This window comes from Capra hircus, chromosome 13 (genome assembly GCF_001704415.2).
Source record: "Capra hircus breed San Clemente chromosome 13, ASM170441v1, whole genome shotgun sequence".
NCBI lineage: Eukaryota > Metazoa > Chordata > Mammalia > Artiodactyla > Bovidae > Capra > Capra hircus.
The window spans coordinates 66,959,430-66,979,655 of NC_030820.1; the positions used below are offsets into that span (position 1 = coordinate 66,959,430).

The 20,226-nt window shown below is 39.5% G+C and overlaps 1 protein-coding gene across 5 annotated transcripts in view; it reads left to right on the forward strand.

Moving 5' to 3' along the window:
• Positions 1 to 20,226, forward strand: part of RALGAPB (Ral GTPase activating protein non-catalytic beta subunit) — a 93,206-nt gene that overhangs the window by 4,625 nt on the left and 68,355 nt on the right. For all 5 annotated transcript variants that reach the window (XM_018057853.1, XM_018057852.1, XM_018057854.1 and 2 more), the window contains exons 2-3: positions 10,577 to 10,792; positions 14,346 to 14,548. In XM_018057853.1, the coding sequence (XP_017913342.1) occupies positions 10,607 to 10,792; positions 14,346 to 14,548 (389 nt within the window). In that variant the 5' untranslated portion in view covers positions 10,577 to 10,606. The remainder of the gene's footprint in view (positions 1 to 10,576; positions 10,793 to 14,345; positions 14,549 to 20,226) is intronic.

The following is a 20,226-nucleotide window of genomic DNA, read 5'->3' on the forward strand; positions in this document are numbered from 1 at the left end:
TTCCCTTCATAAATCATCACTCAGTTGTCACGTTGAATGCTACTGTATCATGGATTTATTCATCATGGGTTTCTCTTCTTCACTATGAAACTTTTTCTTGGGCAGCCATTGTGTCGTATTCATATTTGCCTCCCTACATGTTAGGACAATATCTGACACATAGCAGGTGTTTAATAAATGTTTGTTCAGTGAAATAACTGATGTATGAATGTATTTTACAAGGTTAAGAAAAATTGTTTTCTGTAATTAGATTTGAAGCTCCTTAGGAACAAGAATGATGTTTATTCATTATGATATTCCCTGTGCTTAGTGTATAGAAGGCATGTAATAAATATTGGCTGAGTCAATTGATGTAATTAGTGCCAGACTGTGGTCTTAGTGTGTCTACCACCATATTGATCATTTTGGTAATTTGTCAATTAGACCAGACCTTCATGTTACTCTGTGGTAGTACTTAGAAGCCATAAGCTGTTACCTAGCACACAATGACCTGACATTAGAAACATCCAGAGATTACCTAGAAAGTGGAAATGTGTAGAGTTGGCAAGGATATTAAGTGATCTTTAGGGGAACACTGTCATTTTTGCCTTCCTTCTATCTGGTAAAAAATCCACCTACAATGCAGGAGACCCTGGTTCAGTTCCTGGGTTGGGAAGATCCATTGGAGAAGGGATAGGCTACCCACTCCAGTATTCTTGGGCTTCCCTTGTTCTTCAGCTGGTAAAGAATCTGCCTGCAGTGTGGGAGACCTGGGTTCGATCCCTGGGTCGGAAAGATCCCCTCGAGAAGGGAACAGCTACCCACTCAAGTATTCTGGCCTGGAGAATTCTATGGACTGTATACTCCATGGGGTCGCAAAGAGTCGGACACGACTGAGTGACTTTCAATTCAATATCACATTTACTTCTGGAGTGTTGAAAGTGGAGACTTTGCTGTTAGCAGCTCAGATTGATAGCCGACAGCCCTGATAGCTGGGAAGGAGACTCATAAGGTCCTTAACACAGCAGTCAAAGCTCTCAACCATCTGACTTCAGTTATGTTTTCCTATTTCACCACAGTGCCCAACCCTCCCAGCCATGTTCCCATCCTTCCTGCCCTTCCCCTCCTCAGTGTATCAGACACACTGGAGTCTGCTTTTCTGCTGTCCCCTCAGCCTGTGTTGAACACTTCCATCAAATTTCCTTAATAGGAATTCAGTTCCTGTTGTGTTATTCCTGTGATAAAGTTAACCTTTTTCTCATCTCTGCCCCCAGTTTTTACTACGTTAATTTCAGATCTCCAGTCCTAGTATTCATAGGCTTTCATAATTATTAATTATCATTATCATTATAATAATGAACTTATGGAAGTGTCCTTCCATGAGTGTCCTTCCTTTTATATATTAGCTGACCCTTGTATTCTTATCCACTCCATTTTCTTATCTCTTGTTAAAATTTATAATCTTCCTTCAGTACCCAATTCATATGCCCTATATCCTATAGTCTTCCCTGATTGTATCCTTTTGTTTTCCAGTTCAGCCTTTCTTTCATCCAAAAGTCTTTTGTCCTCTAAACTTAGATAATATCTTGCCTATAGCTTTTCTTTTTTTTTTTTAAGGTGTTCAGAACTTGAATTTTTGAATTTATTTATATATTTTTTAACCTCGATTAGACTATAAACTTAGTGAAATAGCAACCAAGTCCTAGTAATCTGTTTCCTTCCTGATCTACTGCATTGTACGTAATAGATAGTTCAGTTCAGTCGCTCAGTCGTGTCCGACTCTTTGCGACCCCATGAATTGCAGCATGCCAGCCCTCCCTGTCCATGACCAACTCCCGGAGTTCACTCAAACTCATGTCCATCAAGTCGGTGATGCCATCCAGCAATCTCATCCCCTGTTGTCCCCTTCTCTCCTGCCCCTAATCCCTCCCAGCATCAGAGTCTTTTCCAATGAGTCAACTCTTCGCATGAGGTGGCCAAAGTATTGGAGTTTCAGCTTTAACATCAGTCCTTCCAAAGAACACCCAGGACTGATCTCCTTTAGAATGGACTGGAATAGATGGTTAATAACTGTCTATTGAATAAATCAACTTGATGCCAGTGTCTGAATGTTTGTGTGTATGGTGAAGGCTACCCATATATACTTAGCAATTCTTTGACATGTTGTTGTTCAGTCACCAAGTCATATCTGACTCTGCCACCCCATGGACTACAGCACACCAGGCCTCCCTGTCCCTCACCATCTCATGGAGTTTGCCCAAGTTCATGTCCATTGAATCAGTGATGCCATCCAACCATCTCATCCTCTGTCGCCCTCTTCTGCCTTCAGTCTTTCCTAGCATCAGGGTCTTTTCCAGTGAGTCAGCTCTTTGCATCAGGTGGCCAAAGGATTGGAGCTTCAGCTTCAGCATCAGTCCTTCCAATAAGTATTCAGAATTGATTTCCTTCCTTTAGGATTGACTGGTTTGATCGCCTTGCTCTCCAAGGGACTTTCAAGAGTCTTCTCCAGCACCACTGTTTGAAAGCATCAGTTCTTTGGTTCTCTGCCTTTATGACATGAAGAGTTATTAATTAGGGGCTTCCCAGGTTTGGCACTAGTGGTAAAGAACCCACCTGCCAGTGCAGGAGATGCAAAACACCATGGGTTTGATCCCTGATTGAGGAAGATCCCCTGGGAGGAGGGCATGGCAACCCACTCCAGTTTTCTTGCCTGGAAATCCCATGGACAGAGGAGGCTGGCGGACTACAGTCCATAGGGTCACAAAGAGTTAGACATGACTGAAGTGACTTAGCACGCATTCATGCTATTGATAAGAACTTATTCATCATCAAACTGTACAGCAGTTCTACTACGCAGCTAAAACTACTCATTTTTTCTGTGATCCGTCTAATTTTCAGTCATGAATGTTTTTCTAGTTGTAATCATGATATATACATCCCCCCATACATGTTCCAAACATCTTAGATGTCTTGATTCTCTAATCACCACGACTCTAAAGTGGGCCGTTATCCTACTGTTATTCGCATTTTACAGATGAAGGTGCTCAGATGCAGAGGTAGAGTAACTTTTGTAAGATTTCTTAGCTTGCAGGTGGTGGAGCTGGGTTTGAATATAAGAAGCTTAGTTCCAGAGTCCTGGCTTTTAACCAGTCTCCTATTTGTTTTCATGCTTCTCATCTCTATGTTTAATGGCTACATTATAGTATATAGAGTTAATATGCCCTAATTATGAAGGTATTCCATTACTGATGGACAGTTAAATTATGCTCACTTCCCCATCTTAGGTGCAGTACCACAGTGAATGTCTAGTGCATTTCTCTGTTGAATTGTTTCATGAGGATAAATTAAGCGATATTAATATTACTGCATCAAAGCACCTGACATTACTATGTTTCCTACTATGTATCGGCAAAACATTCGTGCTATTCTTGGGTGAATGGTTAGAAAATTGGCATCAGCCTGAGGTGCCTTACAAATGTGTCCATTTAGTGACAGGATAGAACTGGAAACGGTTCCATGGTGAGTGAACTAGGCAGTCAAGGCCCAACAGGATTTTTGACTCCTGAGAGGTTGATGCTGATATGAACATCCCTGTCCAGGAGGCCCTAGACTATGGAGTACTTCTGGTTCCTAAAACTGTTGATGTTCTCTGAGATCTCTGGGTTTGGTGTTTGGACAGCCTGAGCGGTCCAGCAAGAGGAGGTTCTTCTTTGTGTGTTTGAGAGTAGGCTGACCACTGACAAAACTGAGCCCAGCAGGACTTACCCTGCCAAATCTGCCATGTTACACTCGACCCTCATCTTTTTTCCTCCCCTAATGGCAGCAACGGAGAAGGCAATGGCACCCCACTCCAGTACTCTTGCCTGGAAAATCCCATGGACGGAGGAGCCTGGTAGGCTGCAGTCCATGGGGTCGCTAAGAGTCGGGCATGACTGAGTGACTTCACTTTCACTTTTCACTTTCATGTATTGGAGAAGGAAATGGCAACCCACTCCAGTATTCTTGCCTGGAGAATCCCAGGGACAGAGGAGCCTAGTGGGCTGCCATCTATGGGGGTCACACAGAGTCGGACACGACTGAAGTGACTTAGCAGTAGCAGTAGCAGCAATGGCAGCAAACATGAGAGAAAATGATGTTATAGGACCTCCACAGATAGATTATAACCCCAGACCCTGGGGCAGAGATGGGTTAGGATAACTTCCAGGGTGGCAATGGCTCATTCTTAATGTACGCCTCCCTATCTTCCTTCCACAAGGATCATGCTAATTTGGTTATAAAAACTAGCATATGCTCTTATCTTTGATTGGTCATAAATTGACCCACGGGTTCTTTTTAGCTTGCATCCTGTTTTGTTTTGCTTTTTAAATTTGAGTCAGCTGAAAACATTTAAAGAGTAGACTTAACAGAAAAGCTCAAATTTTCTCTGTGTCTCTTGAAAAATTGGGTCTGCATTTTTTAAGGGTAATAGTTGGTTAAGGCTGAGTAGTGACTGTGCCATTAAAGAGAGCTTTAATTCTCTAGTTAGCCACAGTGCCCACCCTACCTGCTTCACAATTTACTGTGTTTCGTTTCCTAGACTGGAGGTTTTCATCCTTCCCAGATCTAATATTTGTTAATGACTGCTTCACTATGTTGAAATTAATGCATAATTTATAACCTAACAACACAGAAATTAAAAAAGCTCTGAAACCAACAGTAACAAATTAAAACCATGAGTTACTATCCTTCCAATAAAATTGGTATTGTGGTAAGAATGCTCAGGTCCAGCTATACTAGAGGACATATAAAGTGGTCAGATGCTTGTGTCTGCTTATAAATTGAGAAGTAAGACAGTAATATGGCACCTCATATTTGACATTTTGAAATAAGGGCTAAGTACATACGAAATTCTTGTGATTGTATTCCTGAAAGCAGTGTGTGGTATTAGCAACTCAGATACCACAAATGCTATGGCCTTTGGTGATGTGATTGTTCTGAAATGGTGAACAGTTCTTGGTATAGTAAGGTTCTGAACATGAAAAACTTGAATTTTTCCTCAGTTTGCAGGGTTAATTGCGTTACTGGAAAATCTGATGTATATTAAAACACCACAAAATATTTTGTATATATGAGTAAAAGTTAGATTTTTAGGCTTAGACAAATGAAAACACAATGATTTTCTCCCAGACGTTAGAAAGTCAGGTAAAATGTAGCGTAATTGTAGCATAATTATTCCTTGTGCAGGACTGTCTTCTGTATTATAAGAAGACCTGCCCATAAATAACCTGGATCTGTCTGTAAATAACCAGTAGCATGCCCTGATCATAATGTTAACCAGAAGTGCACTTAATGTTTCCCAGATACCCTCTGGGAGGTGGGGGGGGGGTAGTCATTTTTTTAATTGAAACTCTTTCCCTTAAACTCTTGAAATGTGTCCCATTGGCCTTACCTCCTAGTGGTTTTATCACACATTTTGCTAGTTTAATAGGTACAAAAGGATACCTTTAGTTGCTTTACTTTTTGATTTTCTTATTTGTTTGCAATGTTTATTTTCTCTTCATAGTTTTATTTAACTTGCCTGTGCAGTTAGCCCTCTGTTGGTGGTCTTGAATCTGCAGCTTCAGCCAACCATGAATTCAAAATATTTAGGAAAAAAATTTTCAGAAAGTTCCAGAAAGAAAAGCTTGAATTTACCGTGTGTAGGCAGCTTTTTATATGGCATTTCTCTTGTATTTACAACTATTTACATAGTATTTTCACTGTATGAGGTATTTATTATAAATAATCTGGAGATATGTTAAAGTAAATGGGAAGATGTGCATAGATTATATGTAATTACTTTATGTAAGAGACCTGGTTGTTTGTGATTTTAATATTGTCGGAGGGTCCTCAAACCAGTACCCTGTGGATACCAAGGGACAGTTGTAATTACAATGTATATCTTTGTCTTAATGTTTTTGTCTTTCATGTATTTTATTGAAAGTTAGCATCTGTATTTTTCTATTGATATTACATGCATTTAAATATTTTAATTCAACCTTTTCATTGTATCTTTTCTATTCCCGTCTACCTTACCTGTTTCTTGAAATGTGATAAGCATTTTTAAGTATTTATTTCATTTTCTTCCATGTAATCTTTTAAACATTAATAGATCTGAAGAATTAAAAATCTCTTATATTTTAAAACTTAAACAAAATTTTAAGAAAAATTTAAGAGCTATTAGTCCTGTTTTGATAGGTCTTCCAGAGTGTTTTTTCAAGAAAGATACTCCTTTCTATACTTCAGAATTGAGAAGGGTGGTAGCTGTTTCTTAAAAACAAATTCCCAGGCCCTAACCCAGATCTACAGAATCAAGCTTTTTAGGGATAGAGTTTTGGAATCTGCATTTTAAACTAGAGGGGCTATTCTTATGTGTACAGTGGAGTTTGAGAGCTAGCTTGTCTTTTTTTTTCCTTAAAACACTTTTCCCCCTCCAATAATGTATTGCCTGGAATGGACACTAAATATTACTTAAATATTCCTTAAATATTTGAAAACCTTCCAACTACTTTTTTTTTTAACTAATAAATACCTTAAAGCGAATGGACATTTTCAATTTTTTGTTTGGACTTCCTTCAGGGGCATAAAGGGAACAGCTTCTAACATCTTTCTTTTCCCCTTTGGTAAACCTTGGCATTCTAAAACATTCAGTATGCACTGTGTGCCAAGGACTTCTCAAAGATTCAGGAAGTGAGGTTTCCCCTCAAAAAAGGCTGACACCTTGTGGTAAAAGATATTTTTACAAAGCTAATGAATAACCTAACCTGACACTTAAAATGGATAGCCTGTAGTAGGCATTCAGAGATGGGGTAGAGGGGTGATTGGAGGATTCAAAAAAAAAAGTTTTCCCAAAGAGGTTACTTGAGCTGTGCCTTGAAGGGTAGAGACTTCATAAGGTGCACTGATGTGGGGAACAGCATGAGTTGTAATAATAGGGTGTGAAAAAACTTGTTGAGTTTAAGCATTCATCAGTAGTTCTTGGGGCCATTGCTTGGAGGATGGGATGGGAAAGTGGCAGTAGAAGATGAAACTGGGAAGGTGGATAAGCAGTTTCAATTAGAATTTCAGCAAGGTTGTTTCCTTTATTTGGATAAAATCATCTTAAATTTTATATAAAACAGTAAATGCCTGGGAATAGCTAAGAAAGTTTTGGAAAAAAATAGTCAAGGTAAAGGGAGCTTCCTTTCTAGATACTAAAACATTGTATAAAGCCACTGAATTTAAATCATTATAACATGAGCATAGGGATAGACAAATAGTTGAACAGAACAGGTTTATAAATTTCTATATCAATGAGAATATATGACAAATTGGTATTTCAGGTCAGTAGGAAAGGGTGTGATTTTTTTTTAATGTATTTATTTGACTATATCAGGTCTTAGTTGCGTCATTCAGGGTCTTTTGTTGCGATGCATGGACTCTCTAGTTGTGGTGTGTGGGCTCAGTAGCTGCAACATGCGAGCTCGCTAGTTGTATGCTCAGACTGCAGAGCATGCGAGCTCAGTAGTTGTAGTGTAGGGGCTTAGTTGTCCCACTCCATGTGGGATCTTAGTTCCCCTGCTGCTGCTAAGTCACTTCAGTTGTGTCCGACTCTGTGCAACCCCATAGACGGCAGCCCACCAGGCTCTGCCATCCCTGGGATTCTCCAGGCAAGAACACTGGAGTGGGTTGCCATTTCCTTCTCCAATGCATGAAAGTGAAAAGTGAACGTGAAGTCACTCAGTCGTGTCCCCTACCAGGGATCAAACCCATATCCATGCATTTCAAGGCAGATTCTTAACCACTGGACCACCAGGGAAGTCCCAAGGATGTGTTTTTAATAGATGATGTTGACACAACTGACTATACATCTTAAAGGAAATAAAATTGGGTCTTTCCTGTAACACTTATAGAAGTAAATTCCAGATGGCAAAAACTTAAATGTGAGGACTAAATTACCTTTCTTGGAAATCTAGTAGACTACATATACATTTTAGGGTTATGTTTTTAAACTTTTGGACCTAGACCCACAATAATATTTTATGTATTTTATATTGTGACCCAGAACATACACATATATAAAAAATGAAACAAGATTTCATAGAACTTTGCTTACCTTTACTGTGTATGGTGCCTTTATTGTATATTCTATTCCATATAATTGAAAAGTATTATCTATTACATTTATTTTATGACCCACTTTTTGGAAAGCACTGATATGGAGGATAGGAGGGAGAAATCATCTAAGGCAGACTCAAAACAAGAAGGTGTAAAATAAAAATATATTTGGCTAGAATAGTGAAATTTCATTTCATACCTCCAAATTGGCAGATAAATAAATACATAAGTAAATCTGATTCTTGGCAAAAGATTGAGAGTGAGAAGATGGAAAAGCTCTCATCCATTCCTAATGTGAATGGGAGTTATTACAGCTTTTGGGGAAGTGATCTGGCAAGATCTGTTAACGTTAAAAATAAATATACTCTTTGATCCAGTAGGTTCTCTTGTAGAAATTTAAAGGCCACTGATTAAGGATATATAAGCAAGCCTATTTCTTGCATTATTATTTCCTAGTGACAAAAAAATGGGAAATGAAGTAAACATATTAGGAGTATTATATTTATTACAAAAAAATGGGAAATGAAGTAAATATATTAGTTTTCTTCTCCTGAAAAAAACATTATTAGGAGATTGGTTGAATAAATTATGCCATATCATGGAATAGTACATAGTCATGAAAAAGAATCTGTCATTAGAAAGAAGTATATTTGTGAGGAACTGGTGAATAGGAAAAAGATATAGGAAAAAGTATATAGTTCCTAGCTTTGCGTGTATATAAATTATTTTAATATGATTGAGCAGAGTACAAGAGGAAGTATTAGGTTGTTTAAATGGATTATCTATTCTGGGGAGCAAATTACTTGGATAGGGAATGAAGGCAAACAAACGAAAAGGGTGAAAAATCACACTAAAACAAAAAACCCTGTAGTGTAATGTTCCTGTGCATTTAGGTAAGAGATTATAGTGTGTGTATGTATATTATACTGTATACTATATGTATATGTATTTATGTGTATATATGCTTATTTTCAAAGGTGAGAAAAAATGTGTGGGTATAAGTTGTCCTCTGATGGGAATGGCACCCTATCAGAATTTCCCCTTTTTTCCCTTCCAGTTTTGAGAGAGTTGTTTTAGGGCAGCCAGGGGCTGGGGGGACACCAGGATACCCTTGTCGGGGGTTCCTTATAAATCCTAAGGAGACTGAGGCAATTTTAATAGAGTCTCACATCCACCCATCCTTCACATTGTAGGTACCTTGTTTGATGCTGATTCATCCCTTCTGCCTTTGTGTTTTCACGGACTCTTGTCCAGAGGCGGGCCATATCCTCTTGAAAAACACTGGTACTTGTTGAGCCGGAATGAGGTTTTCTAAGATAAAATTAAACAAAGCTACCCATTTGAAGAAAAACTAGCTTAAGGGATGGAACATTTTAAAGTTTAAATGTACCCTTAAACTCAGCCGGTTGAGCCAACAGATTTCAGAGCAAGTAGAAAATGAAAGTTTACAGAAATGATTTGGAAAGGACCAATCATCCTTGATTTGCTTCATGAATGTGGCATTTGTGATTATAATATTTACATTGTAATCATATAAATAACATTTTCTGTGGCTAGAATTTTTTATTTGTATAGTAGACTTCGATATCATTTCATAGAGAATATACAGCATTGGGAAAAGCAGTCTATGTCATGGAGAATCTATAGGCTAGAGAGGGGCAGTACGTACTCGGGTTAAGAGCATGGTCCATGGAGCGCAACAGATGGGACTCAAAACCCAGCTCTATCATGTTATAGTTCTTAAGCCTCAGAGAAGCAGCACACCTCTCTATGCCTCAGTTTTTTCATCTGTGAAATAGGGATAACGTGACTTAATTTTCACAGAGTTGTGAGGCTTTCATGAGCACTAGGTAATATATACTCAATAAGTGGCAGGTCTTAATAGATTTTCTGAAGAATACTGAGTTCCAGGTGTTCCATTACCAGAAGAGGGTATGCCACTGCTGTAGAGAATGAAATATTCTCAAATAATTTTATGTCTGATTTAAGGGCAGTGGTGGGAAATTGCAGGGGTCTGTTTCTAACATGTAATAGGTACTTGGAAACTGTTGACTGGAAAATCTGGGGCTTGAAGTAAACCCTTTCCTTTGTCTCCCTTTTCTACTTGGAGCATACCCTTCTTCCAACTTTTTCCATTCTGGAACATGGAATGAGGAGGGTTCCCTCATGCCGTGAGTGTCCCAGATCTGATTATTTTATCCCCTTGCACTGTGGCCATCTGCCCCAGCTCTCCTCTGGGCTTCTGAAGGCTCTTTTGGGGAGGTGCTCAGACAGCTGCTTCCCAGGGTCTGCCTTTCCTACCTGATCTCACCAAGAGGCTATTGAGAACATCCTCAAAACATTTAGGTGTTTTGGTTTTTTTTCCCTCAGTTATCTCAAGGCAGCTGCTTTATTGTGCTATGTAGGGTAAATATGTGTTTTACTTATTTTTATTAGCTTCCAGCAGTATAATCTGACGTGGAATTCTCTTTTGTCTTTTCAGGTGCCATTTGGATAGTCCTTTAGTGGCACGATGTACTCTGAGTGGAGGTCGCTGCATTTGGTGATTCAGAATGATCAGGGCCACACCAGTGTGCTGCACAGCTATCCAGAGAGCGTTGGGCGAGAGGTGGCAAACGCGGTGGTTCATCCTCTCGGGCAGGCCTTAGGTACCCCTTCAGTGGCTGGGAGTGAGAGTTTGTTAAAAACTGACAAAGAAGTAAGTGTTTCTTGATTTCATTCTACTATGTGAAAGTATGTTTGTTACTGCATAATCTATTTAACATTTTATGGGATTCCCTGGTGGCTCAGACAGTGAAGAATGTGCCTGCAATGCAGGAGACCCAGGTTCAATCCCTGGGTCGGGAAGATCCCCTGCAGGGGGGAATGGCAACCCACTCTAGTATTCTTGCCTGGAGAATCCCATGGACAGAGTAGCCTGGTAGGCTACAGTCCATAGGGTCGCAAAGAGTCTGACACAGCTGAGCAACTAACACACACTTTAAAAATGGATTTCTGCTCAGTGGAGTGTGACTTCTCAGTTTGAACTTATATGGGTTGTGGGTTAGAGCTCAGGGTTTGTGGGAGTTCAAGGAATAGATTGTTCCATTGTGCTGTTGGGATTTCCTGCTGCTGCTAAGTTGCTTCCGCCGTGTCCAACTCTGTGCAACCCCATAGACGGCAGCCTACCAGGCTCCCCCATCCCTGGGATTCTCCAGGCAAGAACACTGGAGTGGGTCGCCATTTCCTTCTCCAGTGCGTGAAAGTGAAAAGTGAAAGTGAAGTCACTCAGTCGTGTCTGACTGCTAGCGACCCCATGGACTGCAGCCCACCAGGCTCCTCCATCCATGGGATTTTCCAGGCAAGAGTACTGGAGTGGGTTGCCATTGCCTTCTCGGACCCAATTCTCCTCCACCTGAGCTGTGTGCTGAGCAGACTTGGATGTCAGGACATCAGGCCCTTTCCCCAGGTTCTAGGCTCAGTCTTCAGATTTCTCTTCAGAGGCTTGTGTTTGGAAGGTCTTTGTTTTTAACTCTAAAAGGCCTCTAACCAAAGGCCTGTTTTGTGTGGTTTTCAGGCTGCCCGTGTGCATTGAGCCTGAGGCTCTCCTGCTGTCTCCATCCTGACTTACAAGTTTGAGAGTTCTGCAGAGCAGTTCAGTCTGTATGGCTGTGAGCCCAAGTGATTGGAATGGGGGTCGTGTTTGCTGTCCCTAAAGATGAGGAGTTTTTGGAATGGCTTGGCCTGGACCTGGTCCTCTGTTCTTGGGTTCAGGGGACTGGGCATTACAGTTAAGTTGCTTTAAGTTGAACTTAACCTGCCCATCCCTTTTCACTTATGTTCTGATTTCTCCTGAAGGAGAGATTAGACTTAATCCAGGTATAGGACCATTCTAGAGAGACTGAAGATTATAGCTCAGGAGGCAGTTTATTTACCCTCTGTAGGCCATGGACTACCGAAGGGGAAGCCCTTCATACTGAAGAACATTTTCTTCTCAGAGTGCCCTGGCAGAGACCTATCCTAAGGACTAGCACTTGCCCTGGTGCACTCTCTTCTTGGTGTATCTGTGATTCCTTGCTGCCTTCTCCTGGGAAGAGATGGCATGTGATTAGGTGGTGGTGTTCAGTGCAGCTCTTTCTACCCTCGAAAGAATATGAGAGAATAATAGTTCTTAAATCCAGTGTCCTCTCAAATTATGTAAGTGAACTATTGTATGAAGATATCACCAAAGGTACATCTTCTCCTTGGTCTTTCCTCTGATAATTAGGAACTTGGCAGCCTCTTTTAAAATTCTTTCCCTTGTTCAGCTTAATCCCGCTCTGCACCCCTCCCCACCTTATTTGTCATAGCCTCAATGTGTTGTTATAGTTGCTTTTAATATTAATTGCTGTGACATGTTGTTTTCTGTTACACTGTTGTTACATATTTTCTACCTGTGACCTTTGTAGTTTTGTTCTGAGCTTAAATATTTCAGTACATGTATTTATCTTGTTACATTCAGCTTTAGTTTTAAACTGCTGAAATCTTTGTGAATCCTGAATTTCTGTTTTACAAGTTAGTTATTTTTTTAGTTTTGTGACGTCTACACATGGTCAGCATGTAATCCAATTTTCTCTAAGTTAAAATCTTGGCAGAGCCTTTGGCATGCCATTGGGCATCTGCTTCCAAAATGATCTTGGTACAGTAATCCACTGCTAGTCTCCCAGTTTATTTTGACCAGTTACAAATCCAGCCATTCTACCTTCTTCTGGACTATATGTTGTCTCCATCTTGTCCACAAGGACCAAATTTGTTAAAGCCCAGATCCCCCTTTGCCAGAGAAGGCTGTTAATGGCATGGTGAGAATAGCTTTAGATTTCTAGGCCAGGGATCTAGTTTTCAGCTCTGGTATTTTGAAGCAGAGGCTTTGGGCCAAATAGCTTAATTTGCTAAACTTCAGTTTTCTTATGTCTAAAATGAGGATAGTTTACCCTCTCACATGGGTTATTCTGATGGTTAGATAATATTTATGAAAGTGCCTCAGAAACTGATTTTAAATCAGTACCAGGTTTATACCAGCTACCTTCATAGTAATCCTCTTGATAAAGGAATGAAGCTTGTCTGGCATGACTTGTTCTTTTGAGCAGGCTAGTTCCCACTGACCCTTCTTCCCTTTTATAAGTACTCCCTGATCATTTGCTTAGTAATTTGTCCCAGAGTTTTGTCTGGAATTCACTTAAACTTTCCCGTCTACATTATCTGGAATATAGTTTTATCTTCTTTTGCAAGTTGGACCATTTTCCCCTTTTCATTGTACCTTATTCATTCATAATTGCTGGCAGTGGTTCAACAGTCTCAGACAATTTCTCTCAGCCCCTATGATTCAGACAGGTCAGGAGACTGGAAGTCATTTAGTGTAGCTAAGTGCCTTTTTTGGAGAAGGCAATGGCAACCCACTCCAGTACTCTTGCCTGGAAAATCCCATGGGCAGAGGAGCCTGGTAGGCTGCAATTTATGGGGTTGCGAAGAGTCGGACACGACTGAGCAACTTCACTTTCACTTTTCACTTTCATGCGTTGGAGGAGGAAGTGGCAACCCACTCCAGTGTTCTTGCGTGGAGAATCCCAGGGACAGGGGAGCCTGGTGGGCTGCCGTCTATGGGGTCGCACAGAGTCGGACACGACTGAAGTGACTTAGCAGCAAGTGCCTTTTTAAGATGTTACCCAGCTTCAGTCTCTTCTGACTTGTGTTTGATCTTGCCCTTCCATTTAAAATATTATTTTCTTTGCCAAATGAAAATAGTCACACAGCAAGAGTTGGACAGTTCATCTTCCTTCCTGTTGTTTGTTAAAGTTGCATAATCTGAAAATGGAATATGATTAAATTTATGTAAATGATTTCCTAAATGACACATACCCACATGCAAATTAAGTGGAGGAAAATATCTAAAATTTTCTATTTCTGTGCATCTAATCTCTGTGGAAAGCCAAGATGACCTGTACTTTTTATTTTACAGAGCAAACAGTAATAATGTCTAAGGGGTGAAAGCCAATGTAGGCTTGATAATTAGAAATAAGCACATAATTTATTTTCTTATATCTTTTGCTTAGAGAGTGTTGTCTGAGTATATCTTATACATGGGAGGTGCATTTTCTAAAATTAATCTGATCTATGTTGAGATGAATATACTTCAATTGAGAGGTTTTTGGTAATAAGTTAACATTTTAAATCAGTCTACTGATAAACAGCGAGGGATGTGTAATAATTCTATATCTATATTTTCTTTTGTTTAGGTAAAATGGACCATGGAAGTAATTTGCTATGGACTGACCCTTCCATTGGATGGAGAGACTGTAAAATATTGTGTTGATGTATATACCGACTGGATTATGGCTTTAGTGTTACCGAAAGATTCTATTCCATTGCCAGTTATTAAAGAGCCTAATCTATATGTTCAAAGTATACTAAAACACCTGCAAAATCTTTTTGTACCAAGGTAAGCTATACTAGTCTATCTGGCCATTATCCGGATCATAATAAAATATTCATCATTGTTACTTTTTTATATTCTAGGAACTGATTTCATTGTTAGTCTTTTGAGCAGTAATTTTCATGTCTTTTTCAGTTAAAAAATGTGTTAATATCAATGAGAGAGATGGGCTTATATAATGTTTTCTAGGACTCTTTAACAATGTGTTTTCATTTTAACAGCTTTTGGCTTTGCTTCTAAGATCTGATAGCTATTAGGTATGAAAATACTGTGACCCCCTTTCCCTTACAGTAAAAAAACCCTGTTTTTGCCTAACATAATTCTTGTCTAAACTTAAGCTAAAGGAATAACTAAGCCCTGTACCTTAAAATGAATCTTATGAGAGAATGAAGATATAGAAGTAAGCAGATTTGAAATTATGGGCAGATTTGAAATTATGGGCAAATTTGTAGTAGACCGAAAGAATACTTTTGACAGTTGTATTACTGAGTTTTTCTCCTACCTTCTGTGACAGAGACCTTTAATATTGTAATGTACGGTTGCCTTCAGTTCAGTTCAGTCGCTGAGGCATGTCTGACTCTGCGGCACCATGAACTACAGCACACCAGGCCTCCCTGTCCATCACCAACTCCCAGAGTTCACCCAAACTCATGTCCATCGAGTCGGTGATGCCATCCAGCCATCACATCCTTTGTCGTCCCCTTCTCCTCCTACCCCCAATCCCTCCCAGCATCAGGGTCTTTTCCAATGAGTCAACTCTTCACGTGAGGTAGCCAGAGTATTGGAGTTTCAGCTTTAGCGTCAGTCCTTCCAGTGAACACCCAGGACCGATCTTTAGGATGCACTGTTTGGACCTTCTTGGAGTCCAAGGGACTCTCAAGAGTCTTCTCCAACACCACGGTTCAAAAGCATCAATTCTTTGGCACTCAGCTTTCTTCACAGTCCAACTCTCACATCCATACATGACCACTGGAAAAGCCATAGCCTTGACTAGATGGGCCTTTGTTGGCAAAGTGTTATCTCTGCTTTTTAATATACTATCTAGGTCAGTCATAACCTTCCTTCCAAGGAGTAAGAGTCTTTTAATTTCATGACTGCAGTCACCATCTCCAGTGATTTTAGAGCCCAAAAATTAAAGTCTGACACTGTTTCCACATCTATTTGCCATGAAGTGATGGGACCAGATGCCATGATCTTAGTTTTCTGAATGTTGAGCTTTAAGCCAACTTTTTCATTCTCCTCTTTCACTTTCATCAAGAGGCTTTTTAATTCGTCTTCACTTTCTGCCATAAGGGTGGTGTCATCTGCATATCTGAGGTTGTTGACATTTCTTCCGGCAATCTTAATTCCAGCTTGTGCTTCCTCCAGCCCAGCATTTCTCATGATGCACTCTGTGTATAAGTTAAATAAGCAGGGTGACAATATATAGCCTTGACATACTCCTTTTCCTATTTGGAACCAGTCTGTTGTTCCATGCTAATTCTAACTTGCTTCCTGACTTGCATATAGGTTTCTCAAGAGGCAGGTTAGGTGGTCTGGTATTCCCATGTCTTTCAGAATTTTCCACAGTTTATTGTGATCCACAGGGTTGCCTTACTTATACCTAAAACATTTTTTCCCATTCTAAAAGAATTATATGTCATTTTAAAGGATTTTGGAAATAATAGAAAATGGAGAGGAAAACATTAGTTGCCTACCCATTTGTAGGGATTTCCTTTGAGAAAAATCTGTTTTCATCTGTGTGTGTTTCTTTTTTGAAAATGTCTGGAAGGGTCAAGAGGGCTGACTTCTATCCTTCTGGAAAAGTTTTGGTTAGGTCTTTTGGTCTGTCAGATGATGAGGGACTATAAATTATCCAAAAAACATCTCTGTAAATTTTAGCTTTTTAAATTTAGAAGGAAGATTACTTTAGAAAATCTGAATTAAAAAAGAGAATCTTCATTACATGCTGTGATCTATAGGGTCAAGTTTGCAAACATACCTCAAGATACTGTTGGTTTGATTCCAGGCTGCTGCAGTAAAGCAAACATTGAAATAAAGCATTTTTCAGTTTCCCAGTATAAAAGTTATGTTTATACTATATTGTTGTCTATAAGTATGCAATAGCATTATGTCTAAAAAAACAAAGTACATGTTTTAATTTAAAAATACTAGCATTACTAAAAAAGTGCTAAGTATCATCTGAGCCTTTAGTGAACTGTTACCTTTTTGATGGTGTAGGGTCTTACCTTGATGTTGACGGCTGCTGGCTGATCAGGTTGGGTGGATGTGGCAGTTTCTTAAAATAAAACAACAGTGACATTTGCCACATGGATTGACTCAGCAGTTCATGAATGATTTCTCTGTAACATGCAGTGCTATTTGATAACATTTTGCCTACAATAGAGGTTCTTTCAGAATTAGAGTTAATCCTGTCAAAGCCTGCTATTGCTTTATCAACTAAATTTATGCAATATTCTAAATCCTTTGTTTTCATTTCAATAATGTGCACAACATCTACACCAAAAGTAGATTCCATCTTAAGAAACCACTTTCTCTGCTCCTCTATAAGAGGCAGCTCCTCATCCATGAAAGTTTGATCATGAGATTACAGCGATTCAGCCCCGTCTTCAGGTTCCACTTCTAATTTTAGTTCTCTTGTTATTTCTGCCATATCTGCATTCACTTCCTCCACTGAAGTCTTAAGCCCCTCAGTGTCATCCATGAGGACTGGAATCAGCTTCTTCCAGACTTTTATTAATGTTGATATTTTGACCTTTCCCCATGAATCATAAATATTCTTAATGCCATTTAGAATGATGAATCTTTTCCACCGGGTTTTCAGTTTCTACTTGAAATTGAAAATGGCCATCAGAGAAATCACTGTCTATGGCAGCTATAGTCTTACCCAAATGTATTTCTTAAATAATAGGACTTGAAAGTTCAAATTTCTCCTTCATCCATGGGCAGCAGAATGAATGGTAGGTTAGCAGGCAACATTAATCTCATTGTACATCTCAGTGTTGACTGAAAAAACTGCACAGCCTAAAAGTTGAGAATTACATTTTATTCATCGGATTTACTGAAAACTATAGCCTGGATATAGCCTCTCAGATGCTCAGAGGGAGTGTTCCAAAGAGGTAAGGAAGGAGCAAAGATATATAGGAGTTTTTCTGGGGGAAAAAAAAAAAAGCTGTGTAGCAGAACATGAAAAATTACTGCTATTCAAAAAAAAGACATCTTAAGTTAATGATTTTAGTGCCTTTGTATAGGAAGATGCAAGAGTTTGAGCTTATTGAAATTATTCCTTTGATATGCATCTTAACTGTGTAGGCCCAGTATTTTGTTTTCCTCTGTCCTGAATTCCCCTAGGGTGTACTGTAGGGAGCGGCTTTAGTGACTGTGGCTTTATGGCCACAACATTGTTTACTGAAATGACAGGTGACATCCATCAGAGCTCTTGGATGACCAAGTGCTTTGTAAATGAGCAGTAATATTTTCAAAGGCATCTTTTTTTCTGAGTAGTAGGTCTCAACAATGGGCTTAAAATATTTAGCAAATCATGTTGTAAACTGGTGTGCTGTCATCTGGGCTTTATTGTTTCATTTATATGGCACAGGCAGAGTAGATTGTGCATAATTCTTAGGGGTCCTAGAATTGTCAGAATGGTAAATGAGCATTGGCTTCAACTTGAAGCCACTAGCTTGAGGCCCCTATCAAGAGTCAGCCTGTCCTTTGCATTTTTGAAGCCAGGAGTTCTCTCTAGCTATGAAAGTCCTTAGATGGGATCTTCTTCCATTAGAAGCCTGTAGGCTGTTTTGTCTCCACTGAAAATCAATTGTTTAGTGTGGCTACTTTCATCTTCCTTAATTATCTTGGCTAGATCTTCTGGATAACTTGCTACAGCTTTTACATTAGCACTTGCTGCTTCACCTTGCTGCTGCCCCCACCCGCCATGTACACTTTTTTTTTTTTATGGCGACAGCTTCTTTCCTTCAGCCTCATGAACCAACCTCTGCACTTCAGACTTTCCTTCTGCAGCTTCCTCACCATTCTCAGCCTTCACAGAATTGAAGAGAGTAAGGGCCTTGCTGTGGGTTAGGCTTTGGCTTAAGAGAATGTTGTGGTTTGTTTGATCTATCCAGACACTAAACCTTTCTTCATATCAGTAATAAGGCTGTTTCTTTTTCTTATCATTTGTGTGTTCACTGGAGTAGCACTTTTAATTTCCTTCAAAAGCTTTTCCTTTGCATTCACGTTTGGCTTACTGATGAGGAAGGCCTAGCTTCTAGCCTGTCTTGGCTTTTGACCTGCTTTCCTCACTAAGCTTAGTCATTTCTACCATTTTACAGTGCCGTGTTACATTTTGTTATACAACAAAGTGATTCAGTTTTGTGCACGTGTGTGCACACACACATATTCTTTTTCAGATTCTTTTCCATTATAGGTTATTATAGGATATTGAATATGGTTCCCTGTGCTATTACGGTAGGTACTTGTTATTTCTAGTTTTTGATTTAAAGTGAAAGACTTGATTCTTCCTTTCATTTGGACACTTAGAGGCATTGTAGGGTTATTAAATGGCCTAATTTCAATATTGCTGTGTCTCAGGGAATAGGGAGGCCTGAGGAGAAAGACAGTGCAGGAAAATGGCTAGTTGGTGGAGCAGTCAGAACACATTTATCAGTGAAGTTTGACATCTTATATGGGCGTGTTTTTTGGTGCCGCAAAACAATTATAGTAGTAACATCAAAGATCACTGGTCATCAAATCACTGTAAAGATATAATAATAATGAAAATATTTTGAGAATTACCAAAATGTGGCATAGAGACACGAAGTGAGCAATGCAGTGGGGGAAATTGCACATACAGACTTGCTCAGTCCGTGTAAGGTTGCTATAAGTCTTTAGTTTGTAAAAAACCCACAATATTGGTGAAGTGCAATAAAACGAAGTGCAGTACATTGAGGTATGTCTGTTAATGCCTTAATCTTATCACCCCGTCACCAGCCACCCAGTTCTACTTCTGATGGTGTAGTCATTCAGTCATGTCCAACTCATTGTGACCTTGTGAACTGCAGCACGCCAGGCTTCACTATCTCCCAGAACTTGCTCAAACTCATGTCCATTGAGTCGGTGATGTCATCCAACTATCTCATCCTCTGTTGCACCCTTCTCCTCCAACCTTCGGTCTTTTCCAGGATCAGGGTCTTCTCCAATGAGTCGGCTCTTCGCTTCAGGTGGCCAAGGTATTGGAGCTTCAGCCTCAGTCCTTCCAATGAATGTTTGGAATTGATTTCCTTAGAATTGACTGGTTTGATCTCCTTGCTGTCCAAGGGAAGTCTTCTCTAACACACAGTTCAAATGCATCAGTTCTTCAGTGCTCAGCTTTCTTTATGGTCCAACCCTCACATCTGTACATGACTACTGGATAAACCATAGCTTTGACTGTTTGGACCTTTGTTGGCAAAGTGATGTCTTTGCTTTTTAATACACTGTCTAGGTTACATTTGGGTGAATTAAATGCTGGTTGTTTGTATTTATTGATTTCAAATTGAAGTTATAACAGGAAATGGTGGAAAGTAAGTGGTAGGAAGACATTGTTTGTAGCTAAGCAGATTCTTCTGAAATGATAATACTTTTAATGCTTTCTTATCATCCCATTTAGGAGACTAATTTACTAGGCTTTTTCGTAGTAAATGGGA